The sequence below is a fragment of the Lytechinus variegatus genome, chromosome 8 (assembly GCF_018143015.1).
Source record: "Lytechinus variegatus isolate NC3 chromosome 8, Lvar_3.0, whole genome shotgun sequence".
Lineage (NCBI taxonomy): Eukaryota > Metazoa > Echinodermata > Echinoidea > Temnopleuroida > Toxopneustidae > Lytechinus > Lytechinus variegatus.
The window spans coordinates 25,490,374-25,517,537 of NC_054747.1; the positions used below are offsets into that span (position 1 = coordinate 25,490,374).

The following is a 27,164-nucleotide window of genomic DNA, read 5'->3' on the forward strand; positions in this document are numbered from 1 at the left end:
AGCCAATGAGAAAGCTCAGATTTAGAGTTCGGTCGTTTCCGTACATGTTCGTAAGGTCCCGTAGTATGTCGGAAACATTCATTTAAATCAATTTTGGTAAAAAAATAGTTAAAAGACAATTTTATTATGGTTAAAGGTCTTTTTTATATAAATCAAACATTCTCTTGCTTCTAAATTGATCTACTAGGAGTTATTTTTCACCATAAAACAAGATTGTGTGACGTAATCAGGCACATAGGTCAACAAGCTAGTGCAGCTGCGGAGCTCGGATCAGTGAGCTCGGAGCCTAAGGCTAAGCTAGCAAACGTGAAAGCGCCAGTTAAGTTGCATTGGCATTGCGTTGATATAGCCTATAGCATAGGCCTACGCCGCTGTCAATATTTTTGTTCGTGAATTACTTCAGTCCCGCTGCTATCTTTCTGTGTGAGTAGGACTCAACAACTGAGGTTTGACTTTTCTTTTTTTCCATAATGAGAATAATGAGAGGCTGCTTTGCCGGTCTGTCGATCGTAAGATCTTCTGTAATGATCATAATGCTGATGTTTATGATGGAAAGGCTGAGCCTTGACTCGAGTTGAAGTTTCAAGCGAATGAAAATAATGAACAATTTTCGAAAATCTGGTTGTGGTATAGGCCTACCTTTGTGTTGTGTGCGGACAGGTTGTGTGTCCGGACGATCAATTTTAGAGAGTCATTTGGAAAAATTTACAAGCGAAGTTTCATCAAATTTTAGTACAAAATGTAAGGAAATATTAGAACAAAAATGGAAGATGATTATAACTATTGAATTCATATTTTTAGTGTAATCCAAAAACAAAAAAGAAGGCTTCAAAAATATAAACTTTATATTTTTTAAGCCTTAATAAAGTGTCCGGGCACCCGACCCCCCATCCTACAAATCGTGTGTTGTCTGTTCTTGATTGAGTGTTTTCATCATCATGGTTTTGTTGAATAAACTTCAAGTTGAAAGTTCAATGTTGTTGTTGTTTGTTGAATATTAATGGCGACCAATCATATTTGACTTGTATTACCGCCAACTCGTACTCGTTAGGCCTATTGTTATTTTCTTTCTTTTCTTGACGTGCCCTTTAAAATCATTCCTCTGGGCCACTCATTCAATGAACAAGGTTATGATATAACCTTGTTCTCAGTTATATCTCCATGTACTATGTGTGGCCAAATAAGGGTGGCAATGTTTGGCTTATTTTCTCTTTTTCTTTGGGGCAAATGCTTGATTTTTTTACACTGACAGTTTTCATTAGACTTGTTATTCATACAGCTTGGCTCTTATTCAAATTTGATTCTTCATATCATTTTTTCTTAATTAAAAATAGAGATAAAAAGATGAAAATTTTCTTGCCATATTACTTTCCACCAATAGAGGGCGTACACAAAAATATGCCCATAATTCAAGTTTTTGAGTGCTCTGGCCCGGGGGGGCCACTTCCATTCACGAGTGGATACCATGCGCGACCATGGGGTCTCGAAAAGCACCCTAAACACGTAATTTCCATATTCTGAAAATGCACCCAGCCACCCCTTAACAAGTATTGGCGTGTGAAACCCTACCCTTAACAAGTATTGGAAACAAAACGATACTCTTGGCAAATATTCCCTGAAATGAACCCCTAAACAAGTACAGGAATGTTTTATTGTTACGGGTCCTTTGGTTGTCGGCTTTACCTTATTTGGTTTAGTACGACCCAACCTTCTACACCTCGCGCAAATAGGACTCTAAACACGTAGTGTTGGGGCAAAAAGGACATCCTTTATAAAACATTTTAATTTTGTTTTATCATCCCCGCAAATTCGACCCTAAACACGTAAATTTCCTAGCGAAATAGATACCCTTTTTTCATTATTTTTGTGTTTTTGACACCCTTTTCACGTTACGTACGTAACGTGCCCTATCGTGAAAAGGACATCCTTTTTACGTGTTTTTTTGGTCGCGCATGGTATCCACTCGTCAATGTAAGTGGCCCCCCGGGTGCTCTAGTGAATACAAAAATTATTCCCAAGTTACTAATGATAAATAAATTAAAACTTTATGGAAATTAGTAATTTTGGTCACAAAAGTGGTATTTTAATGATTTTTTAAAGTGTGTGCTCAATACAGCATTGGCATACCATAGTCCTACATGTAGATTCTCCACAGGCCAGATGGTAGCAGTGAACAAGTGGCCTCTCCTTTGACCTTTCTTTGTCTTTTTTTTTAATTAGGCCTACACTCGGCAAAAAAAGTTCTTGGACACTTAGACCCTATAAAAGTTAAAATATTCCATATAGATATTTGATTAAAGGCAAATTATTGTATGTCAACATGACGAGACAATATTCCTCTTCCAGTGAGTATGACCACTCATTCAATGAACAAGGTTATGATATGATAACCTTGTTCTCAGACTCAGTTACATCTCCATTTGTGGCAAAATGAGGGTGGCAATGTTTGGCTTATTTTCTCTTTTTCTGTCGGACAAATGCTTGATTTTCTTACACTGTCAGTTTTCATTACAGCTATTCATCATATAACTTGGCTCTTCTGTAAATTTAATTTTTTTAATTATTTTTTTCTCAATTAAAAATAGAGATTGAAAAATGAAAATTTTCTTGCCACAGTACTTTCCATCAATAGAGGGCGTACACAAACATTTGCCCAAAATTCAAGTTTTTGAGCGCTCTGGTGAATACAAAAATTGTCCCCAAGGCCCAAGTTATTAATAAAAAATAAATTTCAACTGTATGGAAATTAGTAATTTTTGTCACAAAAGTGATATTTTAATGATTTTTTAAAGTGTGTGCTCAATACAGCATACCATAGTCCTACCTGTAATATTCTCCACAGGCAGGATGGTAGCAGTGAACAAGTGTGAACAGTCATGCATTGGTGGTTAAATGCTTTAAACAATAGCAATGTCAGTAAAAGAAAATTGCAAGAAATGGACCAGTGAGTCAGTGCATGGCTGGTCACAGGCATTAAACAATAGCAATGTCATTAAAAGAAAATTGCAAGAAAACGATCAGCCATTCTTTCAGTTCTGAAAGTTTATGTGGCATCAACAATGAAAGCAAAGTTAAAGTCAAATACCACTCTAAAAGTGAAGAGAAAGTTATCCACCTTGGATCTGGAATTTTAAGTCAAAGTTAGTTGATGAAAAAATGTCAAATTTCAGTATCTTGGCATAAGCAAAAGAAAATTCAATATCTCGTTTGTCCACCCTGGCTCTGAATGAGTGCAGCACATCGATGTCACATGCTTGTCACAAGTCGGCGAATTTGCTCTGGGGTGATGTTTTCCCATTCTTCCCGGAGATAACACCGGACATCTCTAAGAGTGTCTCCTGGTTGAATTCTTTGATTGATCAATTTTCCTAGCTGATCCCACAAATGTTCAATCGGGTTCATGTCTGGTGAACAAGCGGGCCATGGATCCAAGAGCTGAACATTGTGGTCATCCAGAAATCTTGGACAATGTTCGCTCGATGGGGATGGTTAAAAAACTCCATGAAAGAGATGGCTGCCAGCTACATGTATCTTGGTCAAACTATGTCATATCACTCATGTGCATGCAAAAAGTTTGAAATTATGAAATTATTTTTTCATGAAAAAGTAGGATTTACAGACTAGCTGGTCATTGGAACTATTTTTGGATGGTGGCGGTGGAATGATATGATGAGAAATGAAATGAATGAAATTCATTGTCTTTTTTATGAGAAAGATGCAAACTTGTAAAGCCTGAAATTGATTGAAAGACTAGGAACTTTAAGTTTAGTTTAGGCCCAACATTAGGGTTTCACTTCAGAGTAAACTAGTAGTAGATCTGCGGCCGATTGCACGAAAGGGTCTTTCCAAGGACCGTCTTTCGTGTCGCCCATCTTTTATGATACGCTATGGGCAGGGTGTTTCTGAAATTTGATACAGAATAAGATTCGTTAGTTTGCTTTTAAATCAAATTTTATACAATTTCATGATATATCACATCATTTTATAAACAAATATTTTGTTTAATTTAACGGACGAATGAAATATGTTTGCAGATGATTTATTTAAAATGCGTTTCACATGGCGCAACATAATAATAGATGGGCGTCACGAAAGACGGTCCTTGCAAAGACCCTTTTGTGCAATCGGCCCCTAGTCACTTATTCAGTGAACAAGTTTTATGTTGCATGTTGTTCTCTGTTAGTACTCCATGTCATGCATGTGTGGCAAAATAAAGTTGGCAATGTTTGGCTTATTTTCTCTTTGTCATTGGAACAAATGCTTGATTGTTTGATACTGTCAGATATTATTACAGCTAGTTATCATATAGCTTGGCTCTTAAATAAATAAGTAAAATTCTTCTAATCATTTATTCTAAATTAAAAATGGAGATTGAAAAATGAAAATTTCTTTCTACCATAAGAGGGCGTACACAAAAATATGCCAAAAATTCAAGTTTGTGAGCGCTCTGGTGAATACAAAAATTATTCCCAAGTTACTTGTGAAACATAAATTGCAACTGTATGGAATTGTTTTTTTTTGGTCACAAAAGAGTTATTTTAATGATTTTTTTTAAACAGCGTGTGTTGTGTAATGCATTGGCATACCATAGTCCTACCTGTAGATTCCCCACAGGCAGAACGGTTGCAGTGAGCAAGTGGTAGCGCCATGGCATGAGCATCTACCTACTAAAGTTATAATGAAATTACACGGGGGCTTAGAGTGATTTCGCCCCCAAAATACTCACAAGCACCCTCGAAAATCCCCATTCATTACAATGTTCAGGCTTATCCAGTGGCAGTAAGTTGTGAGAAGTAGCCCCCCCCCCCCCGAAGATAGAAAGCATTTTTTTTTGCCTGATGCAAATCGGATGTAGCATGCATCCATGCTCCTTTTTCTTCTACATTACATACATTTATCCTGTGTGTTTTTACTTTAATTTAATTTTTCTTATTTTTTCCATCAGATTGCAGGATGTTCGAAACTTAAATATTGGTATGATTCCAAAATGGACACAAGTCTTGATACAGAAGCCCCCGTCCCAAGGAAAAAAAAGACATACAAGAAGAAAAATGACCCTAATAGAAATGGTAAGATGATGTCATTTTGTCTTATGGAGATTGTACATCTTTGTTTTGGGGTAGTACTTATGTTATTCATTACGTCAATTTATATTATAAGATTAATTAAAAGTGTGTGTTGCGACTTCACTCATTTGCTGCTTAAATTATGCGGGGTAGCTACTGTACACCAGGCATTTGTACATCAGCAATAATTATTCAAGATTAATTCATTAACTTAGAATTGTTTATTTACTCCTTTCTATGTTAATCATCAGTGTTTTTTAATTAGTCATTTATTCATTTATCCATCCATTATTCTTTATTAATTCATATCTAAAATGTATTTTTTTTCTCAAAAATAGAGTCTTTCATGAGAAATTTCATTGAAGAAATTTCATCTTATTATTGTCATCCCAGATCTGTGGAAAATGGGTGTATCATTCATAGACAATTGAATGGTTATGGTCTTAGTGATTTTGTTGTTGTTATTGAAGGGTCAGATGTGAGGCGATCAAGCAGGACCCGTGCTAGACGGAACGCCCGCGATCCTGTGTCAGATTCAGAACCATGGAACGGGAAACAGAAATGCATTCGGTGGAACACATTGGAGAAGCAGCTTCTGCTAAGAGCACTCAAAGAGTAAGATTTAAGTAATGAGGCTGCGATGAATGCAAGGAATGCTCCCCAGGGAGTGGAAATTGTGCACATTTCGTGCGGGATTGAAATGAATCCAGTGACCGGGATAATGATAAACTGTAACGTGCTTTGAGCCATTCTGGGAAAAGCGGTTTATAAAATTTGGCTATTATTTCATTCAGTCTCCTTTTATGGAATATGTAGGGCCAGCGAAAATTTCACAGGTGCTTTTCTAAGACGAAATCACCCCTGAAATGCCCCCCCCCCCCTCCACTAACGTTGGGGCCTGGAAGGAAGACCAGACTTGAACCCTGACTGGAATGTTTAGCAATGAAATTTGTTAAACAGAACTGGGAGCCACCGGACAACACTGCTGCTGCAGCATTTAGAAGCATGGCCTCGCTCGGTGCATGCTAGCGCCAGATCTAGGCCCTAGTGCACTTAAGCATCCTGCAATGTCGACGTACTAAGTTTACCCAAGTTTTTATCCGAATCAATTCCCAAGTATCGATCTCAACCTGATTTTTAACCTCATTGAGCATCAGGAATAGCTTTATTTTGGTTTCGATTTTGATTTCATCGTTTGAATTATCAGATTTAGGGTTTCAGTCCACCGTATGTTGTTGTTGATAAGTGCTGAAATTAGCGATTTTATACAGCAAATACGATGTCAACAAATAGTGTTGCTGCCCTTCACTTGGGGAAATTTGTCTAAGAATTTGAACGAAGACATCGTGATCGAAGCCAAAATAAGGTTGTTTCCTATGCTTGATGGGGCTGAAATTCATGTTAAGGATCGATTTAGTTAGATTATTTTATAATCTATTGCTATTGTTAATATATGCAGACGTTTATCACATTGATCCCAAAATGCTTTGATCTGAAGAGGAACATGGGGGTAAAAATTGTTTGGAACCAATATTCAATACAGTCCACATCATGTACACAAAAAGCAATAGAGAATCCTATTGAGCTCTCAGTGGTTCTACTTTTGTGGATATTCAAAGTGTGCATGCTATGTAAAGCTTTCGCTGATGTGGTTTATGGTACACCATGTGGAGTATTATAAAAACAGTGGATAGAAGAAGAAGAAAATGAATGGATAGGCGAGAAAGTGGAAATTTGAGAGTAGAGTAATCTTTCTTGAATGTAGTCTTGAAAAGGACTGTAAACCAGAAGATGGACAGTCAACCTGCCAGAAACGTCGAGTCTCTCTTCTGCTTCTACTCATCATCTCTACTCGCCGACTAAAGCCAGCATCTCCTCATCCATCCTAATACTCAAGCTGTTTCAACTCTTTAATCTCTTCTGGTTTACAGTCCTTTTCAGGACTACATTCAAGAAAAATTACTCTCAAATTTCCACTTTCTCGCCTATCCATGTATTTTGTATTCTTCTATCGATTGTTCCTATAACATTCCACATGGTGTACCGTAAACCACATCAGCGATTGTGCATACCACCATGCAAACCTTCAAACAACATCATGTAAAGCTGATATAGAAATAAAGGACACATTTGACACATTTTAAGTGGTATTTCAACCCAAAATCCTATCTTTCTGCAGGAAAACAGCCATTGCCCAATTTAACTACCTTGCCATAAAGAGACATGTGAAGACCAAGAAGAAAAGTGATGTGGAGATTTACCTTAAGAATCTTAGGAAAAAGGCCATTAGTAAGTAGAATATTGTGATGAGGTGATGATTGTAATGGTGATGGTGGTGGTGGTAGTGATGATGGTGATGATGATGGTGATGATGTTGATGATGATGATAGTGTTGATGATGATGTTGATGATGATGATGATGAGGATGATGGTGATGATGATGATGATGATGTTGATGATGATGATAAGGATGATGATGATGTTGATGATGATGATGTTGATGATGATGATGATGATGAGGATGATGGTGATGATTAGGATTATGCTGGTAAAGATGATGATGGTGATGATGATGAGGATGATGATAAGGATGATGGTGATAAAGATGATGATTTATGACATTCACGGTCATAAAATGATAATAAAAGTCATTTATTAATTAAATAAAAACTGAAATCTATTGTTTTATCTTGAATTTTTGTCATAATTGCAATCCTTTAAGTCAGGAAGGAATGACCAGAGTTTAAAGTAAAACAGTATATAGATATCTACAATGTCACAATAAGATGGTTAATGGCCAATTCGTCTACTGCCAACTTGTCCACTCACCACATGGTCTACCTTCATTTAGTCTAATCCCATTCCGTCCATCAACTTTTCGTCTAACAACCGTTTGTTCCAATAAACATTTGGTCCAATCATCACTTTGTCTAATCACCAGTTTGTCTATGACCATTTCGTCCCATAACCAGTTAGTCTAAAATCAATTTTAATTTCACTTCATTTTGCCCAATTAACACAAAGTCCAATTAGACCAAATGATATTTGGACTGAATGCTATTAGACCAACTGGTCATTAGACGAAATGATGAATGGACAAAATGTCAATTAGACTATGTGGATAGTGGACGAACTGATGGTAGACCAATTGATAGTAGATGAGATGGGAATTGGAAGAATTGGCATTAGACCAATTGAAAATAAGATTCCCTCATATCATTAGTCCATTACAAATACTGCCAATGGGCAATGGTCTCTTTGGCTGTTTATTTCCCATACATCTAATGCCAATTCTTCCAATTGCCAACTCGTCTACTACCACTTGGTCCACCATCAGTTTGTCTACTCGCTACATGGTCTACTTTCATTTATTCTAATAACCAGTTGGTCCAGTAACCATTTAGTTCATACACCATTTGGTCTAATTAAAGTAAAGTGTTAATTGTGCAAAATGAATTAAAAGAAAATGGGTATTAGACCAACTAGTTATGAGACGAAATGGTAATAGATGAAATGATGATTAGACGAAGTGATGATTGGACGGAATGGCATTAGACTAAATTAAGGTAGACCATGTGGTGAGTGGACGAATTGGCGATTTACCTCTGTGGCTAGCATCAACTGTGCTGGTTCACCCATGCTGTCTATCTGATGATAGTTCTCAGGCTTTATTTCTTGGCTTATCAGAGAGTTCTCAATTTGACTTTCATTCAAAAAGTTCAGCTAACTTTTTTTATTATACACTGGACAGTAGTGGGAAGAGACAGTACACCTCTCATTTCGTCAAAAGCAAATTTTTCTACTTTCAACAAATTTCATTCATCCTTTAAATGGAAGATGAGATGAATACTTTGTGTGAATGATACAAAAATAATTATTAAGAAAATGCTCTGATTTGAAGAATTTTACTCTACAAGAATATGATTATCTTATTATTCAAACCTACTTTTTTTGCCATCTGATAATCATTTTGTATCTCTTACTTTTTACTTACAGAGACCAAAATTGAATCAATGAAGTTAAAGTCCCCTATTGAGGTGAGTTTAGATAATACATACCCAATCTTTGTCTGTGCAATACAGTAATATTTGTGTACGTAGACAGTTAAAGGGAATCAAGAAAAGGTCATTTGTCATTAAAGTGATGCTCCAGGCTGAGAATAATTGTATCGATAAATAAATAGATAAATAGAGTAAAATTCACAGAGCAAAATGCTGAAATTTTCATCAAAGTTGAATAAGGAATAACAAAGTTATTGAATTTTAAGATTTGCAGTATTTTGTGAAAACATTTTTTGCACATCATCATGAATATTCATTTTGGTGGGCTGATGATGTCACATCCTCACATTTCTTTTTCTTTTGTTATTACATGAAATCATATTTGTTTCATTTTTTTCATACATTTGTTAATGATGTGTCTCCATTATGATGAAATAAGTTGCAGCAATAAATAACTAATGCCCTTAATCAGTTGTCAATCCAATCGTTTTAGTTCTTGGTTGAAAAATTTCTGAATAAATCTGATTTCATATAATAAAATATGAAAGAACAAGTGGGGATGTGACATCATCAGCCCACCTTATGAATATTCATGAAGACATGCCTAGAACTGTTTCACCGAAATTATGCAAATCTTGAAAATTCAATAACTTCATTATTTGTTTTCCAATTTTGTTCAAATTTTCAGCATTCTGTGATCAGGGGAGCATTTCATCTACAGTTTTTCTCAGACTACTGACATCTTTTCTTAATGCTGATTGGTTGAGAAGCATAGTTCTTATGGTAACTGGCAGATAAAACATGATTAGTCGCAGAGAAAAAAAGAGGATTAATCAATAGAGAGCTACAAGTGAGATTCCAAGGTCTTGCTTACAAAGAGTTGCGATTGATTCAATCAACCTAAAATATATGGAAATTTCTCATTGTGGAGCATTATGTCCCAGTAGATTAGTCTCCAGACTTTGAAACAGAGGGAGTGGGTTCACACCTCGGCCATGGCGTAGTTTCCTTCTGCAAGAAATTTATCCACATTGTGCTGCATTCAACGCTGGTGAGATGAATGGGTACCAGCAGGAATTTATTCCTTGAAATGCACTGAGCGCTGGAAGGCTGCTTGAGCTACAGCCAGGGTAATAATATCCAAGTCTTTTGGAAGCGCATAGAGACGTTATTCATTATGTGATATGCGCTATCCAAGAACTGTATTATTATTGCCATTCTTAATGCTGATTGGTTGAGAAGCATAGTTCTTATGGTAACTGGCAGATAAAACATGATTAGTCGCAGAGAAAAAAAGAGGATTAATCAATAGAGAGCTACAAGTGAGATTCCAAGGTCTTGCTTACAAAGAGTTGCGATTGATTCAATCAACCTAAAATATATGGAAATTTCTCATTGTGGAGCATTATGTCCCAGTAGATTAGTCTCCAGACTTTGAAACAGAGGGAGTGGGTTCACACCTCGGCCATGGCGTAGTTTCCTTCTGCAAGAAATTTATCCACATTGTGCTGCATTCAACGCTGGTGAGGTGAATGGGTACCAGCAGGAATTAATTCCTTGAAATGCACTGAGCGCCGGAAGGCTGCTTGAGCTACAGCCAGGGTAATAATATCCAAGTCTTTTGGAAGCGCATAGAGACGTTATTCATTATGTGATATGCGCTATCCAAGAACTGTATTATTATTGCCATTCTTAATGCTGATTGGTTGAGAAGCATAGTTCTTATGGTAACTGGCAGATAAAACATGATTAGTCGCAGAGAAAAAAAGAGGATTAATCAATAGAGAGCTACAAGTGAGATTCCAAGGTCTTGCTTACAAAGAGTTGCGATTGATTCAATCAACCTAAAATACATGGAAATTTCTCATTGTGGAGCATTATGTCCCAGTAGATTAGTCTCCAGACTTTGAAACAGAGGGAGTGGGTTCACACCTCAGCCATGGCGTAGTTTCCTTCTGCAAGAAATTTATCCACATTGTGCTGCATTCAACGCTGGTGAGGTGAATGGGTACCAGCAGAAATTTATTCCTTGAAATGCACTGAGCGCTGGAAGGCTGCTTGAGCTACAGCCAGGGTAATAATATCCAAGTCTTTTGGAAGCGCATAGAGACGTTATTCATTATGTGATATGCGCTATCCAAGAACTGTATTATTATTGCCATAATTTTTCCTACATGACATTCCTACAGTGTTCATTATACACAAAGAGGAACCACACCAAATAGCAACGGTAGTTGTATGACTATACATCATATCTAGAAAACATGTTGAACAAACATGGATTTTAAATTTTGGCATTGCTGGCTTTCCATAGTTATGGTTGATCGGATCAGTCATATAAGATGAGCCCTTGGATAACCATAATGTTTAAATTAGGTTTGTAATCATTTTGGTGTTGAGTACATTGTCGATGACCAGTTTCTCAGGAATATTGCACAAGAGTGATGTCACCAAAGGGCTCAACTTGCGTACATGTGTTGTGAGATGCACCAGTTGAAATTTTGCTTCTTATTTTGGTTTTGCTGTGATTATTTTCTCAGATTTGGAATAATTTGATGACTCATTTTGGGGATCAAGACAAGGAAGCATGGAAAGCAATGAGTAAGGTAAGAATTTCCCTCCCATTGTTTGATGTTGAGTAATTATTACTATCGTTAAAATTATTACTAGTGTTAATAGGAGTATTATTTAAGTATTTATTTATATTTTGTTTTTTATCATTACTTTTATTCATTAATACTGTTTATTATTGTTATTATTATTATGAATTATTGTTATTATTATCATCATTGTCATCAGGATCATCATCATCATCATCAGGATCATCGTTATTATTATTAGTAGTAGCATTGGGTATAGTAGTAGCAGTAGTAGTAGTAGTAGTAGTAGTAGTAGTAGTAGTAGCAGTAGTAGTAGTATAGCAGTAGTAGTAGTAGTAGCAGTAGTAGTAGTAGTAGTAGTAGTAGTAGTAGTAATAGTAGTAGTAGTAGTAGTAGTAGCAGCGTTCTCGCCAGTGTATAATACGCATGGTGCAAACACCATGCGTGCGGAAATGGAGACCAAGTGGAACCATGCGTAAAATTTCAGCGACATGCGTGGAAAAATTAAATGGAAATATTCAGAAAAAAATAATACACTCCATGAACTCATCTTAGTGATATCAACTTCATTTATCGGGTTGCGCCGAAGTCCCACCAACTTAAGACCACTTACAGGCCTACTACGGCTAGGAAAGTGGCAAGGCGCCCAGCTAGCTCGCGGCTGCTATTGCGGGCATATGACGGCACGGTACGGTCGTTCCGTTGCCTATTCCCCCGTCTGCCTCGCACATCACACCGGCTATGCTCCATGACCTACCGGTAGCTGCGCTTACTGATATGATGGGAGTGGAACTTGGAATAAATGCATTGTATACCGGTATACAGGAACATGTACTTGTACTGTGTTTGTCATTTATCCCGCCCTCTATACACACAATGAACGAATAGCAAAGGAGTTGTACTGTGTTTGTCATTTTATCCCGCCCTCTCTGCACACAACGAATAGCAAAGGAGTTTGAGAACTGTGCGTGACCGCTATGGTGCATGGATGTTAGGCCTGGGACGATTGTCATTTTTACCATTCAATTATTTCCTGAAAAATAATCGAATGATTCGATCGTTCGTCGGGAATCAGGTCTTTTAAGTCACAATAGTTGACCTACTTTATGGTGAAATCTCCATCAAAGTCACATGTTTAGAATAAATGAAAGTGGGACCTTTTTCCCCTTCTCCATGATATTTATATCAAAAGAAACTACATGAAATGAGATTAAAACTTTCAGTTTATTGTTCCAATGAAAATCCTTCCTAAATCCATGCTGGTACTCTGGTATTATGCATGCATCCCTCCAAGTGCCACACCCCTGCATATGAATGAATCAGCCCAGATCAGCAGTCCAAAGCCCAAAGATGTAAACAACTCATTCATGAACTATTCTTTGAGACTGACCCCAGGTGGAGCATTTCTTGAACAATTTCATCCCTTGCCCACACCATGTCCCCGCCCCCACTTGTGGCACTGCCCACGATTCTACACATGTATTTCAAAAAAATATTTTGCAAAATGTTTAATTTGAAATACCTTTTAAAATTACGATTTTTTATCATTTGAACCTACATGTATAACTGGGTCTATTTTTGGAGACTAGTCGAGAAAGTACATGTACCGGTGAAGACGGGCGCATGTTGGAATGTAGTTTTCATTGTGTGAGGGGGATAGAAAAAAGGTTGCATCATTGTTTTGAAACATGAAAGGAATTCTCCGGCTCCCACCCTTATCTTTCTCTCTCCCTCACACACACACAGATGGGGGAGGGGTCAATTTATTTCTGAAGTCATGACCTCTCCTGATAAGGGAACCACTGCCTTCTTCTTTGTTTCCCCAAAAGTTTCATTGGCTATCGGAAGGTCCAATCAGCTCAAGTGAGCTTGGTTGTGTGTTTTCTTATTGTTTTGTGCACGCAGACAATGAACTCATTTTGTGTATCGAGGGCAAGGTTGGGTGGGATTAAAAAAAATTCGGAGCGCTTTCATGTTGGTGTGTAAGTGAATGTAATACAATCATTGATTATCATAATTTTTAAACCTGTATGAAGTGTCATCATTGTTTTCTTGTCATTTTGTTATTATTACTTGGGTATTCGAGTTCTCCCAATGTCATAATCGGGATCTGCCGAACATTCGATTTGTGTAAATTTTGCTAATCGATTGGTGATTGGCGGCATGCCAATCGAACCATTCGATCAATCGATGTTTACTCCCAGGCCTAGCATTTATGTGCATTTGTGTGGGCTTAAAAATATGCCACAATGGGGCTTCCTTGGCGTCTCTATTTGATGAAAAGGCCGTCGCTTCCGCGCTCCGCACCCACCCCCCGGGAGTGGCAGCACAAGTCCCCGACATGGGTGAATTATTTTCTGGCGAGAACGCTGAGTAGTAGTAGTAGTAGTAGTAGCAGTAGCAGTAGCAGTAGTAGTAGTAGTAGCAGTAGTAGTAGTAGTAGTAGTAGTAGTAGTAGTAGTAGTAGTAGCAGTAGTAGCAGTAGTAGCAGTAGTAGCAGTAGTAGCAGTAGTAGTAGTAGTAGTAGTAGTAGTAGTAGTAGTAGTAGTAGTAGTAGTAGTAGTAGTAGTAGTAGTAGTAGTAGTAGTAGTAGTAGTAGTAGTAGTAGTAGTAGTAGCAGTAGCAGTAGTAGCAGTAGTAGTAGTAGTAGTAGTAGTAGTAGTAGTAGTAGTAGTAGTAGTAGTAGTAGTAGTAGTAGTAGTAGTAGTAGTAGTAGTAGGAGTAGTGGGTATAGTAGTAGTAGTATCGCCATCATCATCATCAATATTATTATTCTCATCACTGCTGGGAGAACAGTTTTCGAAACTGAAGTGGCTACCCTTGGTAAATATACCGAATTTTATTACTATTATTCTCATCATTGTAACTAATTACCCTTTTTTGCAGGTGATGATCATGGCATCAGTGGAACGAACCGTGAACTCCGAGGAGATAAAATGTGATGAATTTAAACCTTGCCGTATCTACCGATACTTGTCAGACCTGTTCAAATCAAAGCACCCAACAAAGCTGACCCCTTTAGGTGAGAAGACTACTGCTTTAGAGTTAAAGGAGAATGAAACCTTTGGAACAAGTAGGCGTGTGTCGAAACAGAAAAATCAAAGAATAAGAACAAAGAAAGTTTGAGATAAATCGGACAAATAAAGAGAAAGTTAAGAGCATTTGAATATTGCAATCACTAATGCTATGGAGATCCTCAAATTGGCAATGCGACAAAGATGTGTGATGTCCTTTGTGAACAACTCTCCCCATTACTTTAGCATATATTTCACTTAAATTGCCTCTTTTATCACATCTACCAGTAGATCATGTGTTCTTTCTAGATAGAGGGCATGTAGTACAGAAATTAAAGGATACATCATGGACAAAGAGTTTGTATCACAATAAGATAAAGCAAAAAGAGACATTTTGAAGGTATTTTATAGTCCATCAAAGGGAAAGTTGTTCACATGTGACATCACACATCCTTGTCGCATTGCCAATGGGAGGATCTCCATAGCATTAGTGATTTCAATATTTAAATGCTCATAACTTTCTCATTATTTGTCCGATTTATCTCAAACTTTCTTTGTTCTTATTCTTTGATTTTTCTGTTCCGACACATGCCTACTTGTTCCAAGGGTTTCATTTCCCTTTAAACATTAATGCCTGTATTCTGAAGTCGGGTTTAACTTAAACTCAGGTTTAAAGCTGTGGTTTAAGAATGGATAGCCAATTGTTACGTGAATCACTAACAGTAGAGAAACCTTATTTCAGCTCATTTGGCTCTCAAATTATTCATAATTGTCTAGGAAGTATAAAAAGATGAATGTCTTCACCATCGATGAATCAGGAAAGAGCACAAAAAACATAAGAAACATACAACTTAATAAGAATTTTGACACTTTTGTCTTCCCATAATTTTAGCACAGTTAGACCATGGTCTAAGTTAAACCTGACTTCAGAATACGGGCCTCAATTTTAAAAATTTATTACTTTTTTAGGCAAGTTCTGTAAAAGCGTGATTTTATAGTTTGGACATAAGTAGCAACCTTCTTTTGCCTGGGGGCCATTTCATAAAGCTGTTCGAAAGTTAAGAACAACTTTAAGAACGATTGATGATCCTTTCTTACGCTATAAATAATCACCAAGTATCATTTAATGGTTAATATCATTTACCGCAAGTTCAGTAAAAGCGTGATTTTATAGTTTGGACATAAGTAGCAACCTTCTTTTGCCTGGGGGCCATTTCATAAAGCTGTTTGAAAGTTCAGAGGAACTTTAAGAACGAATGATGATCCTTTCTCATGCTATGAATAATCACCAAGTATCATTTAATGGTTAATATCATTTACCACAAGAAAGGATCACCAGTCATTCTTAAAGTTGCTCTTAACTTACAAGCAGCTTTATGAAACATTAGGAGACTTTTTTTTCAGACAATGAGATTGCCACCATTGCTATATTTCTGAATTACATTTTTTTCGGAGCTACCTTCAAAACTTTTAAACTTTCAGTTTTATACTGAAAAAATAGTATTTGGGAGATACATAATATTAATTTGCTCTTCTAAAGATTGATGACTCTGCAAATGAGTAAATGAATTGATAAATGCAAAAAAATGAATATATGAATACATGATTCCATGATACATGAATAAAATGAATTGAATAAACTGAATCAAAATGAATTCTTGATGCTGCTGTACTATACCCATGCGGGGAGGTGTTTCAGAAAGATCGAAGAATGACTTAGGCCTGAAAGGTGGTTTTGAAAACCCACGGTTGAGTCCATGGTTTTTGTAGATTTCCTGTATAAATTACGCTTAATTTACCGTGTATCGGGCGCGTGTATAAAACATGTCCAATGCTGATGTGCGCATTTGTCACAGTGCGCCAAATTGACGCCTGTTACCACGGTTAGATACGCTATTTTATTCATGAGTCCACTGTTTGAAGAGTGGACTCATGAATAAAAACAGTGGACTCATGAATAAAATAGCGTATCTAACCATGGTGACAGGCGTTAATTTGGCGCACTGTGACCAATGCGCGCATCAGCATTGGACATGTTTTATACATGCGCCCGATACGCGGTAAATTAAGCGTAATTTATACAGGAAATCTGCATAAACCATGGACTCAACCGTGGGTTTTCAAAACCACCTTTGTGAATTCCGGCCTTAGAGTCACACTTGAATGCCTAGTTGTGTGCATCACCGCATTGGTGCATATTGATCTATAAGATTGCCCGTTGCATATCACGTACGCGTTAGCATTTAAGTGCGACTCTAAGTCATACTTCGATCTTTGTGAAACACCCCCAGTTTAGGTCTGATATTGCATCAGTATCATGAATATGCCTCTTAAAGAGTGTATTGTACTACTTTGGATGAATCATCTGGATAATAATGATAATAATAATAACAATATGTTTACCCAGGGTAGCCACTTCACTTCCGAAAACTGTTCTCCCAGCGGGCCTGCTATTATTATTACGGATGAGAATAAGGTGAAAGTGATTAATAACTTGTGTATTTAAAATTATCATAATTATCTGGAGAAAAAAACATGTTTTTTGCTATAAATTTTTCACTCATTCTTTTATTCATGTTTATTCATTTCTCCCTTCTCCTGTTATAGAATCTCAAGTCATCCTGGATTGCTTTGAAAACATGTTGGAGGTTCTCAAAGAAAGTGAGATCAGAGACAAAGCTGCTTTCCTCCGCCCCCAGTATTTCAATCTCTTCAATAAGGCTTTCACAGGTGGTACGGACTACAGCAATGAGGATAGCCTAAGCCTGGTCTATGCTAACATGGCTTCCTCTCAGCGAGGAACAAACGATCCTGGACCAAGTAGAGTAGAACCAGGAACAGAGGAGTCAGTTCCTACAGCTGATCAAGCCATAGACCTTTCAAACCCTGGGACTAGCAGAACAGAAGCAGGAACCAGTGAGCCAAGTTTTGAACCTGATCCAGCGACAAGTGGCACAGAACGCACATCTCATGTTGGTAAACAGAATGATATCAGTCAAAGGAATAAGGCCTCATGGCGAGGCGGAAAGGACAGATCAACTGAAGTAAGAATCTTGAATCCGCTAGGTATACCTGTGGAGATGCTGGAGTTCAAACCGAGAGACGATGAGAGGTATAGCAACAAACGCTGGACCTACCTGCCTGAGACTGATTCCTCTGACAGTGGGGATAGTTCTGGAGATGATGACGATGGAGAGGATGTGGACAGAATAAGGAAACGAGAGAAGTGGAAAAGCAGTAGGCCCGGTACGACTGGCACTGCTGAGGCTGATGCAGAGAACTCTGCAGGTGTAGGTACAGGAGAACTCAACGGCATCCAGGAGATGACCGATCTAGTCGACGCAGACCAGTATGCATTTGTTACAGAAGAGGATTTTGCCAAAAAGGGGGAGGTCTATCTCCAAGCTCTTAAAGAGGTTCATGCCGATTCTGATGATCGTCTCAGCGGCAACCAAGCTATTGACTCTGATCAGTATGTCTTTGTGTCAAAGCATGATCTTGCCATACAGGAGGAGAATTCAGTCAAGAGTTTGGATGAGACAAGAAGAGAAGAGAATAGTGAATTTGTGCAGACTATAGAACAGCATGATGACATTCTCTCTACAGCCAACAAGGCTGATGGAGGTTTAGAGAGTGCAAGTGCAGAGCTTTCTTGTGCTCCATCAGGTGATGGTCAACTTGAAGAGGATCGAAATGAGAATGGCAGTAAGAATGTGGTTGAAGGACCTGACATTGACCAAACAGATGATGTTGATGACATTGGCCAGTCGGTTTTGATGGATGATTTAGATTCTGACATTGATTCAGACCAATCAGAAGATAATGAATTTGATACAAGTTTATTTGATGGTGAAGTCCATGGCCTGAATGGTTCAGGACCCACAGAAGTTAATGGCTCAACAAATTTTACACCATCAAAACTTGGGGCTTCACCATCACAGAGGACTAAAAGAGATTATTTGCTTCAGCCAGTCTCCACTCAGGTTAAAAGGGATACAGTGTCACCATTACCTGCTGGAAACAACCAATCTCCAGCGGCTATTGATAAAAACAGGCAAGATGAATTAAGCTCAGATTGTCGGGATGATATTGACATATTGACTGCAGTATCTTTAGTAAGGAACAAATCTCTAGTATCACATCCTTCTCAAGAAAAAGTTAATGGAAGAGTGCCCAATCATCAAATTGAATCTGTTGCATCCTCCCCAAGGAGGATAGATGATGATACCATTCTTCCAGGGGGTTCAGAAACTCCAGGAATAGAGAAGTCTGAGCCTGTCCAGTTTGATCATGATGAGGAGAATCCAGAAATTGCGCACTATTTCCAAGAGTCACCCGATCATTCAACACAGAACACCATTCCTCTTGCGAAAGCCCTCAGCAAAGGAATGGTGAGCAATCAAAAGTCAGATGACCAGCTGTTGACCATTGACGTCTCCCAGCTTGGGCCGGACTCCAACATTGTGATCCCCTCGTACCTGCTTCCAGGAGGGATACTCACCATCCGATCGCCAGAAGTACCCTTCATGAGAATCCAAAGATCAGATCCCTCACCCTTGGTCCAGATAGGAACTGACGCTGCAGATGCAAACATTGCCTTGGATACAGGTGACCAAGCACAATCAGATGAGTCTCCTATGGATCAGTCAGCAGAGGACAATGTTCCAGAGGATAGTGGTCCAGGGAGTGATGTGGATTCTCCTAGTGAGGATGACATGTCTCAAACAGAGTACGTAATAGCTTCGGACAAACCTTCAAAAGAGAGCGAGAATCTTTGTGAGGTACACGTCATTGCTAATCACTTTGTAAAATCTCAAGATCAAGGTGAAGTACCACAGGAGATTTCCTCCAAGATGCAGGATGTGACTGTGAAACAAGAAACGTCTCGGAACCAATCAACGATTCCCAAGAAATCTGGAACTTACACACGTCTTGCAAGAGCACAAGCTGAAGATGGATCAGACGTGGAAGAACAGTCGTTCCTTGACTTTCTCAGCTCTCAGAAATCCATGTTTGATGGGAGAATGGAGTCGACACCAAAATCTCATCCCTTGCAGGATAGAGGTATTGAGAATTTTGAGGAAGGAGAGCCAGATGTGCATGTCCAAGCAGCACCAAATGTAAACATTCCTATTAACAAGGCTGGGAAATCTAGTAAATTTAAGACTTCCCAGCATGCATCATCGGACATGTTACTTGACATGAAGCACAAAGGTCCTTCTGAAAGTGAAACAAGATTGACTGTCCCAGGAAAACCTGTGAATACTGCAGCTGATGTTGGACAAAGCAGTACCAGCAGTGATTTGCATTCAGGGCAGAAACGGAAGAGAGGACGTCCACCAAAGCCTAGGCCACCTGTAATTGAAAAGTCAACCTTGGCATCTAAGTTGCAAGAAGATACTGCAAAAGTGAGTCCAGGAGCCAAGAGAAAAAGAGGTCGTCCTCGTAAGAATGATACAGGAGTTCCAAGTGGGGTACTTGACATAGAGAATGACGAGAAAAACGATGTTAATCTATCGGCTGTAGACTCTGACACAGAAAGAACAGGGAAAAGAAAGAGTGGAAGGCCAAAGAAATTACCCATGTCAGATATTGCACTCAACCAGTCAACAGAAAATAGAAATTATCTGTCCGAGGAAAACTCTGATTCTGAAAGCAAAAGGAAAAGAAAAGGTGTACAACCTCACACAAAAGCACTAGCTAATTCTTCTGATTGGCAAGTCACACAACTGTTGGTAGATGATGATATTTACACTGGTTGGATAGAAATCGATTCTCAGACAGAGACGACAGAAAAGCGAAAGAGAGGAAGATCAGCCAGTGAAGTACAAGAATCTACTTCTGAAGAGGAGAAAAGCAGTCCAGTCATGACTCCTTACATTAATCGAACTAAAGATGCCTTGGGAAGTGAGACAGGGACTAGTACCAAAGTGAAGAGAAAGAGGGGGAGACCTCGCAAATATTCACTGTTATCTTCTTTTGAAAATTTGCAAGAGAGTCCAGTCATGCCAGTGAGCAGAGAGGAAACCCCGAAGCGATTGGAGACTGGGTCTAGGACAATGAATGAAGAGAAGAAAAAGAGAGGGAGACCTCGCAAAGACCTATCATCTTCTGCTGTAAATTTGCCAGAGAGACTAGTCTTGCCATTGAACAGTGAGAAGATTCACAAGCAATGTGAGACCAAGTCTGATACTGATAACAGAGAGAAGAAAAAGAGAGGAAGACCTCGCAAGGATTCGTTGTTATCTTCCATGAAGAATTTGCAAGACACTCCAGTCCGTCCATCGCATACAGGAAATGAGATTGGACAAACAGGATTGGGAATTTCCTTATCGGCAAAGAAATCAGAGACAAGGAAAGGAGTGAGATTGGTGACTATCAAAACTGAGGAATCTAGAGAATCACATGATGATCTCCTTGGTTGGATTAATGCTACTCAGTCAATAGGCACCGAGGCACTTAATGAACAATCTGACATTGTGATTAGTTCTGAGAGTGAAGAGTTCAGTAATGCAGGACAAACTTCAAAAGAATTTACTCCTTACCAGTCAAATAAATCTATTCCATATTTGGAAAACAGAGACAAGCAAAAGCCAGGAACAAACAGTGAAGCCAAGGTGCTGAGGACTGATTCATTATTCAGTGTCTTCACAAAAGCTGAAAGTGTAGATGTTGAAGAAAGAGGGTCGGATAGGTTAACAGAACTGAGAGGGAGCCCCTTGAATGGTGAGAGTAAAGAGAAATCAGGAAGATGTGCCCAAGATGTTGATGTACGTGTAGAGGTAGAGAAACGGAAGAGGGGGAGGCCTCGCAAATCACCAAACGCAAATTCTCTCGCCAATTCGCCAAAGACAGTCGTTGCTCCTGCACTAGTTGAGGTTAAGCAGAAGTGTGATAATGTATCATCTACAATTCCTAGTCAATCATATGAAGGTGCAAAACATGGTGACCACATTGAAACAAGCTCATTTTCTGCAGGAAAAGCACCAGAAGAGAAAGAAACATCTCGCCAAGGGACGAATCCTGACGAGGCAAGTGCCAATCTTGCAAGCAATGTGGATGGAGGTTTAATGATGAAAAATGTACATAGACCTACCAAGGAAATGACATCAAATCCCAGCAAGGAGCTGTCATACCCACTCTGGACACAATCAGGAAAGGTGGTCTGTGTTTACAATGTAGGAGATTCCAAAACAATTGTGGGAACAGTGCAGTTAGAGAACCCAAATAAAGCGAGTCGTTACCGAAAGATACTTCCAGCTCCCCCCAAATCAGGTGAGGGGAACAGCAATCCGGCCCCTTTTCAGCCCCCAAATCATCAACGTCAGATTAAAACAACACAAAGTCATCTTCAAGAGGCAGGTGAACAAGGGACAAGAGACCATCTGAAGGGATCAAAATCAGGGTCTACTTATGCAGGAGGTGCCAAAGACACTACTAACAAAGCAGGAAAGAAGTCTGCAAACGTTTTCATTAAATCTGAAATTGTAACACAAGATGAGGTGAATAGCGAAGAAGGTAGTTCTTGTAAGCCAGGCAAAACAGATGCCAACATAGGATTAAAAGTGCTTGAGAAGCGAAAGAGAGGAAGGCCTCCAAAATCAGCAAACACTCTGGCGCAAGACAGAGGAGCATGTTACACAGAACTTATCGATGATACATTGTTTGAAGGCTCTGCAACTGACCCACATAGATTCGACACACAACAGTCAAGAGGTAAGGTAAATTACGCTGAGGGTGAGACTGGACGAAGAGGAGTAGAAAGGAGAGGCAGTCCTCAGAAGAGGTCAAGGTTTGGAAGTCCTCTGAAAGAGACATCTCAAACAAACGCCCTTCAGACAACTGACGCAGGCACCAAAACTGTCGATCAAAAGCTATCTGGAGTGCGTAAGCAAGTGTCGCTTGATAGGTACCTATCAGCACAGGAATCTGAAGCATCCAAATCACAGGGGAAAGCAACCAAAGGTATCCTCAAGAAGCGAAAGAAACAGAGCCCTCTGAAGGTGAACGTTGGACAGGAATTAGCTAAGAAAAGACAGAAAGGCTTTGAAAGCACAAGACTGTCCGAGGCAAGTCCTGTCAAGAAGAGATTGTCACCACGCAAGAAACCTGTTACCAATACATTACCTGAGAGTCATTCACCATTTGGTAAGCCAAAGAAGCGCGTTAGCTTTGAAGATGCCATCGACCTTGTGAACACCCTTGGTGAGCGGGGAGTTGTGGAGAACGACCTGTTCCATACAGATATAGTCCAACATACAGCCATGAAGGAAGTCATGAAGATTGTCAAATCGGTCGGGGTGAAGAGGGAAGTTGTTGCTGAACCTTCAAAGAAATCAATTTTTTTCTCTATCAAGAAATCTTGAGCTTGTGTCCTGTGAGAGAAATAGGAATCTGTTCAGCCATCGTGTCATGTTTTGTTATACCAACATTAACCCCATATGACTTTAATACCCAGCGAAAAAAAAAATAATGGATCCATTGCTGATTTGAGGTAACTGCTAGAGACATATTTGGTTTAGGCGCTGTTTTTATGGTAACTACTGAAAGCATGGGGGTTTTAAGTTTATTATTTCAAAAGTTTGTTTATCTGAACAGAAAAATAGGGTTTGTTTTTCCAAGTGTTTGATGATTCAGCCATAAAACAAGGTTGGTTATTCCAAAGGTTCTTTAGTCAGAAAATGAAAATAATTGGTTTTTCCAGGGGCTTGATAATTTTGTAATGAAATAAGGCTTACAGCTACAAAAGCAACTAACAACCTTTGGAATAATGAACCTTATTTTCTTTTTGTATTAACAAAATTTCAGAATAATGAACATTAAATTGTCAGAATAATGAATGCTTTGGACTAGTCTACCTTTGGAATATCGAACCTTTAGCAAAAGGAATAATGAACTGTATCCCAATGATTGATGTACATTTTGCAAACAATTCTTTTCAATATGCTCTATATTAAGTTCTGTTTTTCTTGAATCTCAAAATTATTACAACCATTTTCAAACTTCACTGTTCTAAAGGTTTTTAAGGATGTGAATCTTTTTCTTAAGGGCAAGTTCGCCCCAACAAAAAGATGTTTTGAAGAAATTTAAAAAAATTAAAGGAAACATAACACTGAAAGTTTAACTAAAATTCAATTTAAAATAAAAAAAAATCGTGAGATGTTAAAATCTGCGCAATTTCACAATTATGCTTGGTAGTCACATCCTGGGCGGTGTACAAATGAATTAAACGATATCAACCAATCACATTTTCTTTTGTATTCTATTAAATTAATTGCTTTAGTTTTTCCTCAAGATGTTAAAATGAGGTTTGATTTCTCCCTAAACATGTGAAATAATCATTGATGCTACTTATTATTATTAGATGAAGAGCTCTCTTGTCAAATTTTCAAACATTTATCAAATATTCTCTTTTTCATGTGATAAAATGCAAAAGAAAAAGTGATTTCATCAACCCTCATTTGCTTATCACCTTTGTGAAAAAACTGTTTTGTGAAAATATGCGAACTACGAAATGTCATTATCATGTACTTCCTTATTTTCCATCTGAGTTTGATAAAATTTTTAGCATTATGCTTTATAATTTTTTTTACTTGTTCATAGATTTGGGGTTGGGAAGAACTCGACTTTAAATTTCTTGAAAGACGTTTTCACTTTTTTTTTTCATTTCGAACTATGTACACATATGTAAATTCTGTTTATATTCCACATTTTATTTTATTGCTACATACTATACATATGTAAATTGTAAACTTTTTAAATAATAAGATTTCTGTCAAGATTATCTGATAGGAATTCTATTTTTTTCATATTAAAACATGGTTAATTATCAAAAAAAGCATTTATCACGAAGAAGGGGGGGGGTTGCTTCACAAAGAGTTATGAAGTTTATTAAAAGTCATGCGTAAATGCCGATGTGCACAGGATTATTTCGCACACAATCTCATCAATGATATCTTGGTCATAGCGGTGTTGTGGCTTCGTGGATATGTCTCCAGACTTTGAACCACAAGGTCCAGGGTTCAAATCCCACCACAGCACTCGCATCCTTTGGCAAGGCGTTTATCTACATTATCCACTCTCTACCCAGGTGTGGTAAATGCAAAGAATTCCTTGTATGCCCGAGCGTCCGATCAGGGCAGCCATGCTAAAGCCGGGGTAATAGTATGCAGCGCTTAGAAATATTTGTGTTATGAAGCACTATATAAATGTTGCATATAATTATTGTTTGGTAGCACGTGTCCTGTAGGCATGATGCGACCAATTGTGTTAAGTGTTATACCACACACAATGCAACATTTAATTTTGATTAAGTGTGATTTCTGGACAGAGTTGAACACAATACCCTCCTGATTATCTTGAAAAAAAATTAAGTCTGTATTTCATGTGTGCCATGATTGGGGAAAAATCCACATCTCTGCCAAATAACAATAAGATTTTTTAATTTTCACGGTTCAAAAGGAGTTAGAATATTACTTCATTACTCTAGAAACATAGCTCGATCTTTAGTGAACGTTATATTTCAAATAAATGGATCCTTATTTCAAGTTCACTGTAGATTATTGTAGCGCCAAAGCCTTTTTATAAAGCATTATTTTCGTGTAGTGCACCTTGGCTTAAGGATTTTTCTAATGTTCATTTTGTACACTATATGAATTATGTGTATATTAATATTGTCACTTAATTTTATTCCTATAGAATGTACAAATGTATATATAATTTTTGTTCTCATGTATTTCACCATTATTTCAAGATGCATTTCTGATAGTGATTTCGTGACTTACATAAACTGCATACATACATCATCGATACAATCATTGAATTAATTATTTCAGTTGTAAAGGATAGGTGTATCTATTGATATATGAGATTTTGCTGTGTAATAATTTCAGTGGTCGGGTGATTTTAGAAAGCTGTTATAATGATTTTACAAATTGTCATGGGAATGAGGAAAGGGAGGTGGATTTTTCAGTCATGATTTAAGCAATTCAGGCATTTCTTTTAATGATGCTAATGCCTACCTTGTTAGTACAAAGTTCAGTATTATTCACATTTCAAATGAAGTAATTCGAATACAATTTACTTTGCTTTAAGTCAAAGCTTTTGAGACCACAATGTTTGACTCGGTTTGTAACTCTTTTTTGAAAGCACGTCGATGAGTGCCATACCGGCGACCTTGCATCATTCAGCTGTCTTGATGTGCATGTCATGGCCGCTGTACCTTGACACTCGACTGACCGAGTCAGTTCGCTGAATCTTTAGGAATCTTTAGTGTATCGTACTCTTGGACTGTTTACCCTGGCAAATAATTGAATGGCAGGAACGATATTTGTCCCAGGCCTCTGTCCCATGACATTTGCTCTGGCAGCAATTGCTCTAATGGAAAATCTGCACGTTAAGCTGGGTTGGCATCCAATCGTTTCAGAGTGAAGTTCTTGTTTTATCAAGCATCAGGAGAGAGTTGAGCATTGGTCATCTGATAAGTTGTCAGATATGTCAAGTTCCCTTGATTTGGATTGGCTTAGAAGCATAGTTAATCCTATTGTATCTGTTGGATAAAACATACTCTATCATCTGACCCAACCTTTCGTCAAACGCTTCCATGAATGCAAAGTATATAATTTGCAGGCCTACCATCTACTCCTTTATTGAAATTTTTATATATATTATGTCATGTAGGGAAAGAAAACTCCTTTTTTGTCCAAATATTATGTACGTCATCTATGGGAAATCTGCTGGGACTCCTTTTTTTTTAAACATGAATTTTGTATGTTTACAGCGTGGTAGGTCTGCATTTGTCAGTTTGATAAGGGTTTGTAATTCATAGGAAATTTAGTCGCAGCTGGTGATGTTGTCATGCATGAAATTAAGCACATTATTATGAAATATTTTCCCTTTCCCAGTGTTACACATACTGTATATGTACGATATGAGATCTCATATGTGTTGTTTTATGCTTTCTGCTATTTTATGTATACTCTAATATCATTTTCAAGCATCCATCTCTGGGTTTCATGTATTTTTCTCTTGTTTTTCTCTTTCTATGAGAGAGGGATGGTGGGGAGGAATAAGATCTAAAAGTTGAAGAATGGGGGGATAAGTTGTGAAATAGTCTGAATAAATTTCAAGAATTTGAGAGAGACTGTAGTCGAGGCCGGTACTTCCCAGTCAAGAGGCTGCTAGAGAAAACCTCATATAGACTTTGTGCATGTGACTCGGGCCGAGGCCGGCCTCAGGTACGTCCCTGGAGAGAAATCTCAGAATGAGATGGGGAAGGGAAGGGGGAAGAGAGCAGAAGAGGGGGCGACATGTGATCTGAAATACATGAGAGAAAAAATACCTTAAAAATGAGATTGGAAGGTGGAAAGGTCACCCAAGAGAACAGTTGAAGGGTTAGAAAGAGTTGTGATATGGTATTAGACGAGAGAAAGAAAAAGAAGCCTGAGATGAACAAAAAACAGCTAAGGATAAGCTGATGATAAT

The 27,164-nt window shown here is 38.1% G+C and overlaps 1 protein-coding gene across 2 annotated transcripts; it reads left to right on the forward strand.

The window, feature by feature from the left end:
- Positions 1 to 302: 302 nt before the first annotated feature.
- On the forward strand, positions 303 to 26,681 carry LOC121420239. 2 transcript variants are annotated; one of them, XM_041614807.1, is made up of 8 exons: positions 303 to 446; positions 4,946 to 5,069; positions 5,537 to 5,681; positions 7,246 to 7,355; positions 9,063 to 9,103; positions 11,608 to 11,673; positions 14,554 to 14,689; positions 17,289 to 26,681. In XM_041614807.1, the coding sequence occupies exons 2-8, from the start codon at positions 4,988 to 4,990 to the stop codon at positions 23,045 to 23,047; spliced, it is 6,339 nt and encodes a 2,112-aa protein (XP_041470741.1). In that variant the 5' UTR covers positions 303 to 446; positions 4,946 to 4,987; the 3' UTR covers positions 23,048 to 26,681. The 2 variants fall into 2 exon arrangements, with proteins under 2 accessions (XP_041470741.1, XP_041470740.1); XM_041614806.1 differs by having other exon boundaries at positions 303 to 423.
- Positions 26,682 to 27,164: the final 483 nt, after the last annotated feature.